The sequence below is a fragment of the Cupressus sempervirens genome, chromosome 5 (assembly GCF_028749045.1).
Source record: "Cupressus sempervirens isolate cs-2001-9-10 chromosome 5, ASM2874904v1, whole genome shotgun sequence".
NCBI lineage: Eukaryota > Viridiplantae > Streptophyta > Pinopsida > Cupressales > Cupressaceae > Cupressus > Cupressus sempervirens.
This window is the reverse complement of record NC_143122.1, coordinates 1044721078-1044738433: the sequence shown is the minus strand read 5'-3', so window position 1 is coordinate 1044738433 and position 17356 is coordinate 1044721078. Positions and strand designations below refer to the sequence as shown.

Here is a 17356-nt window from a genome sequence, read left to right as displayed (position 1 = left end):
CAACTTTCCTTGAGGTGGTGCCTCAAAATCATCCATGGGTATCTGATTAACCGCTGTCTCCAGAAACAAGCCAATTGCATAATGCGGCATAAAGAATGTGCGCTGCTGGAGTGTCATGAACTCCTCCATCTTGTCAGCAAGAACTGTAGCCCAATCATACACCATGCCATTCATGAATACTATTTATGGCAACGCTATATCTAAAGCCCGAGTTGCCCCTGTCAGCTTCCTCGTGATAACGTCCATAATGCACCTCCAGTGGCCTTACCGAATAAGATCCCGCCAAAGCCCTTTGCATTTAGACCCCTTGATCACTGACTCCATCTCGTCGGGTGTAAGATTGTGGCCCACTAACCGAATCTAGTGTTCCTTTCGTTCATGAGAAAGCTTGTGATTCTTGACTTCCACCTTTTTACCTCCAGGACCAGGAATGCCAAAAACCCTCGTGAAATCCCTAGGCTTAAAAGAAACTGACATCCGATACTTTTTGTACAAAAATGTGCTCGTTCTGGTTGTGCCGATTATATGCTTCTATCATGGTCTGCAAAACTGATTCAAATAATCGGATAGAAAAAACTGGAAGTTGGATGGCCCAATGCACCTATGCACGTATCAAAATTTGCTTAACCAAGTCGGCAACTGGAGTTTCCTGCCACCACTTCCGGAATTCGCTGCCATTAAGACCCTCAAAGTGGACGGTGAGATGAGTTCGTTCCTCCTTGAGTTTCTATTTCTTGCAGCTGGAAACCAATGGCCCTGCCACTCGGATTCCAGATGCCAAAACCCTTGCATTCTTCTCCATACTTGCCTTTAGCTGACTCTTCCATTGCTTCCGTTTGCGTACCGATTCCATGCAATAACGGCTTCTTCCGTGCCTTAATAGAGGGCTCTGCCTACCGTTACAAAAGGAATCCCACCCCACGGAAAAGGCAAAAGAACATGCCGCAACCAATCACAAAGAACAATCACACATTCCCTGCAGAAAAATAAGACACTCTAGAAGAAATCTGCACAGCTGAACCAACTAGCTACAGGAGACAATCCACCCAATCACGTCAGCGGAAGAGGGAATTACTCAACTTGTCATCCACAAATGTTGCCCTTCACGCAATGCTGCCTCATAGTGAACATTATATGCTTGTACCCCCGACTTGGCATTAGCTCATGAACTTTTATCTATAGCCAGCAAAATGAAAATGACGAATGAAGAATCCCTATGTGTGCATGCCCGATAGATGTAGTCCGGCTGATAATAGCTGCTATCTCGTGGGAGACTACAGATTCTTGAATTGGCTCAAATTTGAAGCTCGAGAGGTCGTATTTTGCCGACGCCTGCACCAAACCTGATCTTCCTATTCTTTGTCCAAAGGCATATTGGGGTGGCACCCATGGATATAAACTTCTCACCGCGCCATGGAAAAAAAGGGCACCCGCGGAGAGGGAGAACAGTCGGTTAACGAGCAGTAATCACTGTAGGGAAAGACATCCACGGAGGGTTACGCCGTTGGAGATTTTGTATTTTGTAGCCAACGGGTAGATTAGTATTGTTATGTAGCCGACGGACCACCTTCGGGAAGGTTCGGCAGGAAGTATTTATACCCCATCTAGGATCATTGTAAATCATCCTATCTTATCTTATGCTCTGTATATAACCTGTTGGCATATGCGAATAAAGGAGTACTGCGGTTGTTGTTCTTATTCATTGTCTGTGTGCATCAATCAATTAATCTATGCGGTTTAGAATGTAACTTCGAGAGGATGACACCGATGACGAGGCCATACTCTGCGCTTTGTTGATTGCCTCCGACAGGGTGGTAGGATTGAACCCCTTTACCCAACCTTCCAGAGGATCTGTCAATCCGTCCATGAAGAGCACTACCCGTCTTCTCTCGGAAATGTTCGTGCCCAAAACAGAGAGTTTCTAAAATTCCACAATGAACTGTTTGACCGATCCAATTTGTCTTAGTTGTGCCAAATCTTTGAAATTGAGTTCCGGATCTTTACCATCAAATTGCTCTATCAATCTCTCTGTGAATTCCACATACGTATTTATTTGATCATACCCTAATGTGATGGTATCGTGATGCCACCATTTATGTGCAACTCCCTCCAAGTGCAGCGCCGCAAATTTGATTCCTTCTTCTAGCATAGGATTCAGCAGGAAGTATCAGCCTTCATTACCCACACTTGCCCAGATATGGAACCGGATCCATCAAATGGAGATAGATTTACTTTACTCAACTTTCTTCTGAGGTCATCGTTAAAATATCCTCTGTCTCTGCCTCCCAAATATCTCATTCTCAGATCCACATAATCTTTGTACGATATATCTTCCTCAAGATTTGCATTCTTCCAGTCTTCTTTCAGTTCTTGCATCTCTTCAAACGTTGGTTGTTTCCCTCCATGTTGTGCCTCCGTCCGTGGAGGAAAAGTCGCCATGGAAGGTTGAGAGCGTGCTAGATAAGGGTTTGATTTAACCGACATTGAGTCCGCATTATGACCATTTCGTTCTTCGGATATTTTATTGTCCGCCAACTTCTTGAGAGTTTCTTCCATGAGTTGTTGAGTATCAGTGATTTGGGCCTGATTCCTGGCAAGTTCCTTCAATAGTGCCACGAGTTCGGCAACTATCCATTCTGATTCGGCAGCCATTCAATAAACGAAATGTGTCCTCTTTCGGCTATAAACTCTCATTCACTGTCCACAAGTTGGCAAGATCACCAACTCTGATACCACTGTAATGTTCCTAACCTCTATGGGATGTGACAAACAAGTATAAGATTCCTAGTCACTGTTGTGTGTGTAACAATGAAGTACGGATACACTAAAACTGGGGCCGTATGGTAATGTGGGTTATGGAGGGGAGTACAGACGATGCTGGAGGTCGTACAGTGTAAGATTGCAAGCCGTATGGTGGCAACAAGGTGGCCATATGGTGCAGGCAAGATAGTCGTGCGGTGGACTATGTGTCCATACGGTAGAAGTTATGTGGTTGTACGGTGGATACAATGGGTGTGGAAAGCCGTACAAGGAGGCCGTACAGTTGGGTTGAAGAGGGTCGTACGGTCAATAGATACCGCATAGGAGGAGGGTGAATGTCACACAAGATGTAATACAAAACTTGCATATAATAGATGGGACAATAAAATGCAAGGGAAAAACACAAAATGCTTATGAAATACCTTATTCATTCAACATAAGAGAATTTGATAATCATGACTTCATCAATTCAGAGTATTTTCTTTGTACTGTGAATTCCAGTTGGGATTCTCTGTTATTCACCATTTTAGAAGTGAAAGATCTTCCCTACTTGGCTTGTCTGGTTTCAATGAGATTCAACCCTCACCCTATTCCATTGTATATAATACTTTGCTTGGATCTAGCAAATCAGAGTGCCATCTTTTGGCAAATATTAATTAAAGGATTATTCATGTTCAATCTCCATTCTTGTTTCGCTTTATCAAACGAATTCGGATCTATAAGTTTATGGTTGCAAGATTGGGCATTCTTCCCTCTATCCATACACCATCAACCGGTTTCTTCCCTCCTACCGTACGGCCTCCCTTGGACTATCATAAACCCTCCCCTAGACTTCGCGCAACACGGGTTGTGGCCGCGCAGCACGGCGCAACACGAGTTGTGGCCACACAGCACAGGCAACTAAGGCCACACATGAAAGATCCCTGATGGATGCCCTTGCTGATCTGCTGTAGTTTTTAAATTAATAAACTATATCTTCCTGTGATTTCTTTGATGGTCTTTGAGAATAGACAGAAGTTGCAGAAGGTTTTGTTTTTTTTTTTTTTTTGGCGTTTTTCGATAGTTTTCATAATAGTAATGAATAATGAACAATAAACATGAGAGGAGACTGAAAATAAATAAGAGCATAGAGCCAAATCAGAATTGCTATAAATCGTACCTGGCAGATTTCTAATTTATAAAGCCAAATAATAAATCCAATGCAGTTCCAAGGAGCTTACATCCAACAATGATGCCAAAATGCTGCAAATGGTGGCCCTAAGACTACAAGGAATCACATCCCAGCTGAAAGAATCAATCTACAATGCTGAAACCATAAATCTGCAACCTGAACCACAATAAAGAATGGCATACTCTATCCCTGATAACAACGCACACTGTCTAAAGAATCCAATGCCAATAACTGCTGAGAGCTACATCCCAACCAATCCAAAACCTGGGGTTTGCGTCCCAAATGAAGAATTGCTCTCTCAAAGCCAATTCACAAAAACAAGTTTTTCAATATGCAAAAGATGATCTTAGAATGAAGCTTCCATCTCCTTATAACCCCCTCAATTGCAAATCGAACCCTAAATGTCTCCAAGTGGTGTTGTGTAGTGAAAATGTTATAATTTCTTATTTTAAAGTGGTCATGTTACTAGAAAATGACCTTTTTTCCTCATAGATAGAATTCCATTCACTAAAATGCCCTAAGACCAAAGAGAAAGATTTAGAGAATTTTGAGACCTTTCCAACCAGCTATCACACCATAAGATGCGCATCCAGATGAGGCCAAAAAACCCCTTATTACTCCAAAATGGCTAAAACTTAACCTTATTTAATTTATTTAATCACCAACTTAGGAAATATTTAAATATATTAAAATATTTCTCAAATGGTCCCAAAAGGCCCAAAATGACCAATCAAACATGAATCTGACATTGTCACCTGTCTGTGACTGATGCCGAATAAGATGGGTCAACTGGCAGTCCATCCCTAAAATCTAGGGATGCTCCTAAAAAGTAGATGACAGCCCCAATCAACCAAAATTGAGTCCCAATGACTCTCCCCTACTGTGTGCACCTCTGAGAGAACTGTCACTGAACTGGGAGTTCCTCCTAAAAAATAGGAATGCCTCCTAAAAAATAGGAGATGCACTCTAAGTTTCCAAAACATTTGCCGAGGTCTCCAAATGCTTCCTAGACCACTCCTAGTCAATCCCTACAAATTAGGAATCCCTCCTAAATTGTAGGAAACTATTGTCTACTGCTCCAAACTACTTGGGAAGCTCATGCATGACTCTCAAAGCCCCTGGGTTGGTTCCCTCTACGCTCTGTTAGCCTATGGGAACCAAATAATAGATCAACCCTGCTAGAAATGTTGTCACTAAGGGCAGAAATTGGGGACATGACGATACAGCATGGGCAACTGAGGCCACACAACACGAGCAATTGAGCCGAGCTGTGGCCACGCAACATGTGCAGTGGTCACATAGCATGGGCAATAGCCGCACAGCACGGGCTGTGACTACGCAACACAACAGCATCTCCCAAACCATTCGGGAAATTTTTGAAACTTTCAAGAACTATGGCCGCATAGCACAGGCAGTGGTTGCGAAGCACGGGCAACTAAGGCCGCGCAACATAGAGCATCTCTGAAATTTCCAAAACTTTCAGGAACATTACCAAAACCGTTCGGGAACATTACATATAGAGTATAAACATTGTCGTAGTCTTAACCATTGAAAAGGAGTAGAGGTAACAAAGGCAATAAATCCAATTCTACGATTTGGGGCTCTTTGTTGTTGTGATTATAATATTGTCTATGAACCTATAAAACCGTTTTAAGCATGCATATATAATCCTGAACATATCGTACTTGTTACCCTAGGGTTCCATGCAATGTCCCCTTCTTATGAGTGGACATAATCCAAGACCCATAGCCTATTGTTGTTCCTAATAAGCTAAAGAAGAAATAAAGAGAAATAATTTTAAAAATAGAATAGTAATTTGGCCTCAACCATCTTTTCAAAAGGGTGATTTTAATGTTGTTGTCGATCAGTTGTCAAAGGAAAATGGAACGTTACAAGTCCTCTATGGTACTTTATTTGTTTGTTAAAAGATCCACTAGAAAAACATTACTATGAATAAATGATGTGAAGCATTGCATAAGATTTTATCCAAAAGGAAATATAAGTTGTGAAGGGAAAATGAAAATTGGAGCTGGACAAAAGAATTATTAAAAAAAATACTCATAAACATAAGTCTAAGCACTCTTCCAGGACAAAATAGAATAATGTTTTCCACAAATCTGGGAAAACGTGAATAGGTGTGTAAAGAAATCCTCAATACATTATTTATCTTTTGCAATATAACACAGAATTCACTCTCTGAAAATTCCTTGCACTTACCAAAAACACAACCATGATATGAGATATAAATCTCAAACTGAACGCTCTATAAGGATAAATATGTTCGTTTACATATCTCTCACTAAGGATGGACCTTAAGTTATTGTTTTTTCCTAACTATTGGTGGTCGAGTAGAGTTTGGGAAAAGGTAACAAAGAATTTATGAAATAGCAGAAGAGACATTTACCTCTGATAATGAGCAATGGGTTCGAAGCCTGGGGAAGTATAGTAGTGGCTTTACAAACAACCAAATACATAGAGCCCAATTCTGTGTCAGAATGTACCAGCTATCATATATTATTACAAACAGAGCTGCCACCTGTAAAACAAAATTTAATGCATTACTAAGCTAAGCAGAGTCCCTATGTATAAAATTTAGAAACATAAATAAAAGGTGTTGTATCTTGAACTAGCAAGAAAATAAATTTTAGTCAACACATCAAAATATAACAAAAACATCAATTTTAGATTTGAACTCTAACTTACCCATGTTACAGCTTGTGAACTTTGAAAAAGCCATTCATGGTAATTGACGTATCCTCCTTGAAGAAGGATAATGAAATGCACAGAAATATCAACAATTGAAAGGGTGATTGCAATACCAGGTATAACACTTAACCATTTGATTTTGTAAGTGTTAACTGATCTTTGGTGAACCTGAAGATGTGAAATGTCAACTTACAAAAGAAACATCCCATAGAAAAAAAAGGCAAATATTACATTGGCAAAGAAAAAAAATTATTAATTGTATTTTTCAAAACACAAGGACATGTCTGCGATAAAAGAACAAGTACATTTGATCACCCAAAAACATTATTATCCACACGTCTACTAATATAACATCTATTGTCACCTTGGAAGTGAAGCTAGAATTTCATATTCTAGTGACACCTTTATAATTTAGGACGAATAGAAACTTGATGGTTGAGGTCAAACTTACGCTGCAAAATCTATGATTCAAACTTGAGTTCAAGTGATCTTGTTTTCGTGAAAATGAATGAATGATAGTGGCTTTGCAGAAATTTCAGTTAATGTAACTGTGATTGTGTGTTTGTGATTTCAAGAATTAAATTGACAGAAGATTATAGTTAGTCAAGCTTAGTATTGGTGACATTCCTCTCTCTATGTTGTAAATATTGTTCGCAATTTAGTTGTTTATTTCATGATAGCATATGGTGTTAACTCGTCTATTTGTTTCTAAAGATGCAGATTTATTGGTCTTCAATTTAGCAAGTAGTCAATGTTTGTCCCTATTACTCCTTCAAATATTTCTTAACACTTAAAATTATGGTCTTTGTTTTAGCCAGTAAGAACTTGTCTTCGTTTGTGCTTGAATAGTCTACCGACTATCATATCTAAAACTTTACAATATTTTGCAATTCAAGACATCATTGCATCTCATCAAAATTCAGCCTCTATTAAAAACATAGTTCAAAGTATCATTATCGGCAACTTATCGCCGAAGGCAAAAAATACAATATCGGGAAATATCAGAAATAAGTCGGAAACTTCTCGGGAAAATATTGGGAACTTAAATCTGTTTTTCCAATCCTGATGGAAGCTTCTTTCTCCTCTTTGTCCTTTCTCTCATCTTCAAATCTGTTTTTGCAATAAATAAAAAGTGTTTTTCCCATTTGTGGGTCATCACTGTCAATAAAAGGCCCACAGGCGATACATATGCCTGATTCCACAATAAGTAACCAAAATATCACCAATATCAACCTATTTTCTGGGTGATAAATTCCAACTTAACTGCGATGTGTTTTCTGGTATAAATTTACACAGTTTAACAGGATGCAGAAAATGTTGTGACAACTATACATATCTCAGATATACCTGCAATATTTTGAACTATGATTGGAAATACTGGAGTTCCTTTTGAATATAGATAGTAAAATCCTACCATTGCAGTAGATCTTCGTGTATGATTATCACTTCATATTTTACTTAATCTCCTTCATATGCCAATTCAACATACTCCATCATAAACTCACATAAGACATTATTTCTCAACAAGGGCTGGAATTGGTTAAGAAAAGCCATCATTACCTAGATCTGATTTCCAAAGGTCACAATCAATATTGGCTGTAAAGCTTGCACAAATGACGCTTGTATTTTTTTCTAAACTTCGTCATTTGTTTCTTAATTTGACAAATCATCGAAGTTTGAATTTGACAAACCATCGAGATCTGAAATTTCAATTACTAAATCAGAAGCTAGATGCGCATGTCCAAAAATATTCCTCTGCAATGGCAACTTTGTCATCCATCATTTCCAAACACAACCAAGAACAGGAACATGACCTTCTAATGTTCATCTTCCTTGATATCTTATTTTCTGTACACAAGTTCCACAGAGGTGTCTATGGTCCTCTTGGAGGTAGTGTTGTCTGCCCACAACACATCACATTACTCCTTATATCAAGTGCATTAATCGGTGTTAGCTAAACTGTGGATGGCAATGAAGATGTGCCTATTTATCTAGGCAAGGCAACTAGAGACCATGATAAGCAAGAGAGATGTGTCTATTTATATTCGCAAGGCAATAAGAGACCATGTTATATAAGCAAGAGATAACTTCTCGCCCACAAAAGGTGGAACCACATGTCCACCAAAGGTGGATCATCCTCCATTGTATAGTGAAGTATGGTAAGTGCACTAAAGGTGAAGAAAGAAGATAAAGTGGTGTGATAACACAACTATCCCCAACTACAGTTTAATTTCTCCTACACCATGTGCAAACTCCTTAGTGTCGCGAATGCAAAACTAATTATGTATGCATTATTGTAATAAAGTTCAAGTGTAATTAGTGAACATTTAATTACACTAACTATTAATTAAAAATTAGTTTGGGAAATCATCAATTATCAAATAAGAGTTTAGGTAAGGAGCCAACAAGTAAGACTTCTGATCGAGGCTAACAAGTAAAGACTCGAATACTAGAACAAGTAATGAGAGTTTGTAATGAAACAAAGCAACCACAAAAATTTATTGATACAAATATTAATTTGTAATTATTATTCACTCTCAAAACATTCTCAACCCTTCCATGGAATCAAGGCAGAAATTACATATCTCTGAAGACATTTGCATATGTGAGGGTGGATACGCCTTATGTGGGTATCCATAAGGCCTAGGAAGAGATAAAGTCTCTCCTAAGGATTATAAGAATGGTTATGCCTTGTGTGGGTATCTATAAAAACTCTTGACTAAATGTTGTCTGCATATATTTTCTTGGTCATGCATTGCCTTGTCTTACGACGAGTCTTTGATGAGTAATCACTATAATCTTTGGGAGAGACTTTATCTTCTCCCAGCCATTAAGATACCTTTTTTGGACACATCCATAATCCTTGGGAGAGGCTTTATTCCCTTTTTAGGCTTTTATGGATATTCTTTTAGTCATATCCATCTCTACAATCCTTAGGAGAGACTTTATGTCATCCCAAACCTCTATGGATATCCCTTTAGGACTATCCATCTTTATAATTCTTAGGAGAGACTTTGTCTCATCCCAGATCTCTATGGATATCCCTTTTGGGCTATCCGTCCTTATAATCCATAGGAGAAACTTTATCTCGTCTTAGGCATCTAAGGATATCCTTCTAGGACTATCTTTCTTTATAATCCTTAGTAGAGACTTTATCTCATCTTGGGCCTCTATGGATATCCTTTTAGGATGTATCCATCTCTATAATCCTTAGGATAGACTTTATCTCATCCCAGCCCTCTATGGATATCAGTTTAGGACTATCCATCTCTATTTAATTCTTAGGAGAGACATTATCCAATCCTAGGCCTCTATAGATATCCCTTTAGGACTATCCATCTCTATTTAATCCTTAGGTAAGGCTTTATCTCATTCTAGGCCTCTATCGATATCCCTTTAGGATGTATCCATCTTTATAATTCCTACTAGAGACATTATCTCATTCCAGGCCTTCAGAGTGTAATGTAATGATCCCAAATCAGATCTTTGGCCTTTTGCCGAAGGAATGAAATATATTTCCTAATTGTCCTCCTCTCCTTGTTTCTCCCTCATATTAAATATTTAATATTCTCAATGGTCATGTCCCTTAGGAATTATTTTAATAATTATGTTATAAATAGAATATATTATTAATTCAATGTTCTATTATATTTATCAATATATTATTATTACTTATGATTAATACATTAGTATAATAATATATTGTTATTACATGATATATTTTGACCTTACTAAATTTATTATTATTTATTATCACAATAATATATTATTATTTATTCTTAATGTTTACTAAATCATATTTATTCATAATGAACCCATATAATTTATAAATGAGTTATTTACTTCAATAATTTAGTATGTAATAATTATTATATTATCTATATATATTTTTATTAATATAATTATTATAAGTATTTTGTTCCATTTATTTTTTGATCTATTTGGGGGCATGACAAGTCCACCCCTCTCAAATTTACTTGTCCTCAAGCAATTAATGTGATCGGAATAGATCCAAAGCTCGGATTCTTTCTCTTTCCTGCATATGTGCTAAACACTTGCAAAATACACATGTTAGCTTATCACGGCCTATGCAAGAGTATATGAATGAAGACACAAAATAGACACAGTAATGCATGAAGTCACAATGCAAACATGAGGTAGACACACAAATGCATAAAGACAAAGAAGACACGAAGTAAACACATTGATGCATGAAGACAAGATGTAGACAAAGAGTATATATGATAAAAACTTGTTATATTACTTTTCACAATTTAAAATAAACAAAGGCTAAAGAAATATTTTCCCAACGTTGACCATAAAAGTTGCGCTCCTTTCCCCTATCTAGAAATGAAAAATTATTGAAGATTCACATTTAACAACTTTCTTTTAGCTAGTAATATAATAGGGTGTCTAATTCGCTAGTGAAAGGTAGATTTACTGTTGCTCGAGTTTAGACACGCTCAGCTTGGGGTTCCCTCAAATCTTTATCCATATTGGGAATATGTTGCCTTAACACGACTGATTTACACCTCCCCTATGCACACTCCCTACCCACTAGGTACATGTTTACTTCTATTGTGCATGGTAGATTTATTGTTGCTCAAGTTTGGACACGCTCATCTTGGGGCTCCCTCAAATCTTTATCCATATTTCAATTATGTTACCTCAACACGACCGATTTACTCCCCCCCCCCCCCCCCCCGTGCATGCTCCCTATCCATCATGAATTTAAACGCAAAATAATTTTGAATAATGTCCCCTTTTGAGACCTTTATTAACTTTCTTTATAATTCCAAATTTGTTCATCAAGATTGCAACTTATAACCTTCCTGTCCAATTTTTATATTGGAACCACTTGAGACCTCCAACTAATTTGATCTTATCTTAATTTTAAGTCTACTGTACTGTCCAATGAAGTCGAAAAGCCATTATATTCTTTATTTTGTACACTCTGCAAAACCAATACCAGATCTTAGACATAATTCCATCTAGTTTATTTCTTATCCTTCTATACCCCTTATAATAACACTTATGAATCTTTTATTCACGTCATATAAATTAGATGTGAGGTAACATATTCCCCTTTGTATTGATGTGGGCAGTATGCACAATTGTCGTAATAAAGAATATGTTAATCCCACCGAAATCAGTTGTGCTACTAAGTACCTCATACCTTTTTTTATTTCAAAAGATTTTAATTTGGAAAACGCACCTGTTTGGTGTAGTAATGTCAGATTTTATTGTCTTATTACTTTGTGACGGTTAGATCCAAATGCTGATTGAGGTGATAGGTTGAATATTTTAGGTATTGCACTTTGCACTGATATTTAAGTTTACACTTATATTTTTGTATAAGTTTAAATCATTACATAATGACTTTGGCCTACCAAAGACCTCAAATCTCGTCAAGGGTTTGAAATATTCAACCTTTATTCATGTTTTATAAGCCTCGAATTTGTAATGTCCCCTTTTTCTGGGACATTATAATTCTGTGTGCTAGCTCACTTTGCCTAGGTTTCAGGGGCAAAAAGGTTCTTTGCAGGGTTCAATTCAAGGTTTGGCCTAAGCATTTCCAGTTTCAGACCCATCAGAGCAGTTTGGTAGGTTGTCCAGATACTTACTAAAAACAGAGCGCAGTATTTTCGGTACATCAGTGTTGGTTTGGAAGTGTCTCACCGAGAGCTTTCCAAGGAGCTATTGCATGTGATTATCTGAGTTCATTTGGTCAGCTATTTTAATGCCTGATGATTATATGGTTTCCTGACTAAGTGACTATTAAAGTCATTTAACTTGTCATTTTATTTTAAAAAGTTACTATGTTCACTTAAGTGACTAAAGGACGAAAAAGGTGCTTTATCCCACATTGCTTAAAAGAGTGTGCATCACTTCGGGAAAAGTTATAAAGGGACAACAAGCTACACACGTGAGGATATGAAGATTATAATATTCAAAGCAAATATTAATCTCGAAGCTGGAAACAGTTGCCAGTTACTTCTTCTAGGACGCAAGCCCTTGAAGAAGCGTTTTAAGGTTGGATGCAAACCTAGCCTTCTTACAGGTTCATTTACATTTCCAATCTGACTGTCATTTCTATTTATAAGATTGGAATTACTTGAGTTGTTGCACGTTATTGTATTGCTATTGTATAATACAGTAGCGCATTTTGGGTTATTTGTGTTAATTCCTGAGTTATTATGTACTTCCTAATTTTTGGAGGAATAAACAAGTTTTTCTGGGATTTCTCGTATGCACATTGCTGATTATAAAATCGATTTAAATTCTAGAATTTGAATTGGATATTGGTTTATTGTTCGGTTTTAAGTCTGCACTTTAATATTATAGGTATTTGGGAAAATATCCGGAAGGGGATACTTCAGTGGTATTAGAGCTGTGCATCCTGCCAGCCTATGAGGTTGCTAGAAATTGTTTATCAAGAGCTTTTATCAAAGATTTCATCTAAAAAATTGTATTTTATTTGGATGTTCGAAAGAGTACTTCTATGTGAGAAATATATTGATGACAAAATGGAAAGTAAGAAATTCTAAGCTGGTTGATTTCTTCATAATCTAAATGCACTTGAGTCGAGTTTTAGTGTTTTACTTTGAAGAAGTAAATGCGTGCAAGAGAAATTATTGGTTGGCGTAGATTTTGTAGCATTTGCCTCGCTCGGCATTAGTGGGGATTGTCACTAATTTCATTTACAGGGCCGTATTGGTGATACTTGAACTTGGTAACGTCTTTGAGCTTCTTTTGTGCCTTAGTCGGACACATTGATTATATAGACCAGGACTACACTAAGGCTGGGAGCTGATTGGAAGTCACGTATGTGACTGTGGAAGCCACGTGTGTATCCAAAAACTTGTGAGCGGCATTTACATTGCTAGAAGTCACGGGTATTAAGCATTCTGCGTAGAGGGAGTCATAGACTGGCATAAACATTTTCTTGTTATCATGTATGGAAAGTAACTCGACTTGAGTGGACTGGATTATTGGACGTCATAAACAAGGGCATTTCAAACACAGGTCATCTTTATTCATTTCCCAGCCAGGACGTCGCCAATATTGGTGAAGGCAAGGTTCAATGGGGTCAACGTGTTTCATTCCAAAGTGAGACTCGGCAGTTCAAAACATGTGCAGGTTATGACTTGGCGGGTATTGGTGTCGCACATTATCCAAACCATCACAGCAAGGTGATCGCGTTATGGGTTTGTTGGAACCTATAGGTTGAAAGTCAAGTTTTTCCCAGTATATCATGGGCACGAGGAAGGAAATAAACTTCCTCAAAAGAGGCGCGTGGATTATCTGCCAGTTTTCCCCTTACTGGCAATGCGCAAATAGTATTATGGAAGCAGCCAAGAGTTCCGTGGGGTGTTTGTGACTAGGCTCGAAGGGATTCACGTTGAGCATACAGTGGTTGAGGGCAGTATTCAGGCTGTAAACAGGACTACATTTGCACGCGGGAACAACAACTGGGTGGTCACAATTTCTAGCAAGGGTTATATCGGGTCGGGAGTTGGCCGAAGTTAGAACTATATGTTGTGGTGACAGATATACAGACTATCATTAACGCATTCAAATAATCGAGTCGAAGGAATTCGTAAAAGCTTTGGAGCTCTGTTTCTTACATCCATCAAAATACAAGTTTGAGCATCCTTGGTTTTGCTTTGAACGCTTTGAATATGTTGGGCAAAATATTCAGGATGTTACCATGGCTGAGAGACTACTTATGAAGCACTTGGGCATTGGATTGAAGAGAACCACCATCACTTACTATTAAATAGATTATGTGGAATATCTCTTCGTGGGAAGGGACTTCACAAATTCATTACATATAGTGATCAACGAAAACAAGCTCATGAAGAAAACAGGAGACTTAGAAATATAGCCTCAACTGTTATACAACAAGCTCTCCACAGTCTTGCATATACTGTGTCTACGGGAAGCTTCCAAAGAGTCGGATAGAGACTCCACACGGCAACTGCAAGGTTTGCTTCAAATCTAACTGATTTGGGACAACCTTCAATTATTAGTAATTGATTTGCAGATGTGTAATATCAGCCAAGGATAAATATAATCGGTGATTGATAATTGGCGAAGGAAAAGACAATCCTCAGCAGAAACTGAAACTACAGATCTCAAAATTGTTTCCAAATAGCAGATCAAACCAGATATATACTACACAAGCCATACCATTCAGTCATAGGACAAGAATCAATTAAGTATTATTGGCATGTGGTGGAGTTATATTATCAAGCATTTTCCAGTCGATTATTTATAGCAGTAGCAAATCATTCCATTGGTAGGGAAGCATGTTGAAATCCAGGCAATAGTGAGGATCTTAGATGTCTCAAGCCGCCCAGCTTCCAGTTGTTGCAAATGAAATTGAGGAAGCCACATGAAATAATAACCAGTCATAATCCCAACATAAAGGTCTGCTGCCATTGACGCGAGCAATGGAAGGAGTAAATTAGCGTGCACAAGTAATCTAGAAATTAAGACAGAAACAGTGCAAGCACCTCCTCCTGGGGATGAAGATGCATATAAGTAGGATATTGGCAGAAAACAATGCATTACATAGAGAGTAGCAGAGGCTAGCAGAAGTGTGTAATAAGAATTTACAGTTTCTTGAACGCCAGGCTGCAGCAATTTCACAGTTGATGGATGAGTGTGAGAATAATGCAAAGGAGATCAATCTCATACAGCCTCACATTCAGCACTTGGTCTAAATTTAAGTCCCAGGTTATTACTGTGCTATCACATACTGCAAAAAATACAGTTCCAGGAATACCAGCAATAGCATTGTATGGGTGTGAGGGATGAAAGGATAATCTACATCTTTCCAATATTTAAAGACATGCATATATTTTGTTTGGATTAACAGAGACAATTTAAACTGAGATTTGAATGAGGTCTCAAGAGCAATTTGTCCACAATTTCCAGTTCAATATGAGGACTGAAATAATGAGCATATATGATGAGTACCACAAATTTCCTCCACAGATTCAGAAAGAATTACCTTTCACGAGCTATGTTGACTTTCAGCTAGAGCTGCAAAACAAGATGGACATGATAAGAAACAAATACTATGATTTGGCCCGAGGTCTCCTTGCAGGGGAAAGTTATAGAGAATTGCATAGGGAATATATCAATCAACCTGACAGTAGTACTAATAATGGCACAAGTATACTAATAGGTACTTGGGAGATAGAAGTATCTTATTGAGCTGTTTACACTAGTCCTTCTGATAAGAAGGTTAATGGCCCATGTAGTAGAGTTGACCAAACTGCCAGCGTTGGCAACTCCAACATCTTATTTGGTGACATGAAAATTAACTTGGATGAATTTTATGATGATACCAGGCTGAAAATTATGTCAAGTTTTGTGGAGGAGAAAATGGACCGCAATGTTGACAGGATAGATGATCTAGCACACACCGAGTTAGAGGATATATCTGAAAATGTTGTTTCCCCAGGTGATGAAAAATCAGAAAACTCTATGGAGAACAGCCCATTTGTGTTTGAAGGAGATGGTCAAAAACCATTATCACTCCTTGACTTATTGGATATGCTTTTGGTCAAAGAAGACAAGATTGTCCAAGTATTGACGAGGTTGGATGATTCTTCCAATTTGATTGAGGATCTCATATGGAAGATTGTGATAGAAGAGAGGTATGGGAATGTTTGCGATATCACAAGTCCTCTTTTACATACTATTTTTGAAACTATGAAAATGATAGAATATGAGTACTTGCAACTATTAATGGACAGAGATCTAACAATAAAATTTGGAAGGGACAAGGAGAGTGAGGTAGACGAGCCTAACACATTATTTCATCCACAAAGCTGAAAATCAAACAAGTGGGGCAGCCACTTATGAAGAAGATGACAGTGGTTCAAGGGCACAAGAAATCATGCAAATCATTGAAAGAATTCATAAAGTGGGTAAATGTGAAGGCAAGCAATGTGATTCAATCACGAATTTTCTATCTGAGACTATCTATGATGAGAAAAATTTTAGGGATCAGCAAGTTGATAAGACTAAAAATTCTGATTTTTATGACAGCAGCTGTACATTTTTATAGGAGGACATGATCAGTGATACAACAAGTGAGAATAATTCAGATTTTTCAGCTAATGGTGAACCATCCTTTTCTAAAGACTTTGACATAAGCAAGAGTACTTATGGTAGAATAGGAAGCTCAGCTTTATCCTTAGCATACTCTGAGGGAATCTTCAGCTTGCCCAGAGTTTTATCACCTAGCTCTTATGAGATGGCCACGGCCTACTTGTTGATAGGTGATTTTTCTTGTTGGTATATTTCCCCTATCTGTGATTTGCCTGTGTATGTTGGTAATATATCCATTGATTCTATTTGGCCTTTCAGGGTCTACGAGTTATTTGCAAGTGAGTGGAGAGATCACATATTACCCTACATTCCACATGTGGTGTCTACGTTTTTTATTCAGCAGGGTATTAAAGGCAGTGTTAGCACTCATGATGGTCATGATTCACCAACCACTCTTTCATTCACCCAGGATCCAATTGTTTGGGAAGTCGGGAATCCAAGTGTTAATAGTATATTACATCTGGCTGATTATGTTGAGTTGCAACACAGACACATGATTATGATCTGTGTGTTTCAGCTTTCTAACATATCAGAGTTCCAGAGATTAGGACTACTCTTTCACCACAGTGATATGGCAATGGAGTCGAACTG

General features: G+C 37.9%; 1 protein-coding gene across 8 annotated transcripts in view; it reads right to left on the bottom strand.

The window, feature by feature from the left end:
• Positions 1-17356, bottom strand: part of ABCC13 (multidrug resistance-associated protein 11) — a 412318-nt gene that overhangs the window by 349921 nt on the left and 45041 nt on the right. For all 8 annotated transcript variants that reach the window (XR_016365178.1, XR_016365179.1, XR_016365177.1 and 5 more), the window contains exons 4-5: positions 6635-6805; positions 6336-6467 (exon numbers count right to left, since the gene is read on the bottom strand). Coding sequence is in view for 4 of the 8 variants with exons in the window: in XM_089833423.1 (XP_089689549.1) it covers positions 6336-6467; positions 6635-6805 (303 nt within the window). In the remaining 4 variants the exon portion in view is untranslated. The remainder of the gene's footprint in view (positions 1-6335; positions 6468-6634; positions 6806-17356) is intronic.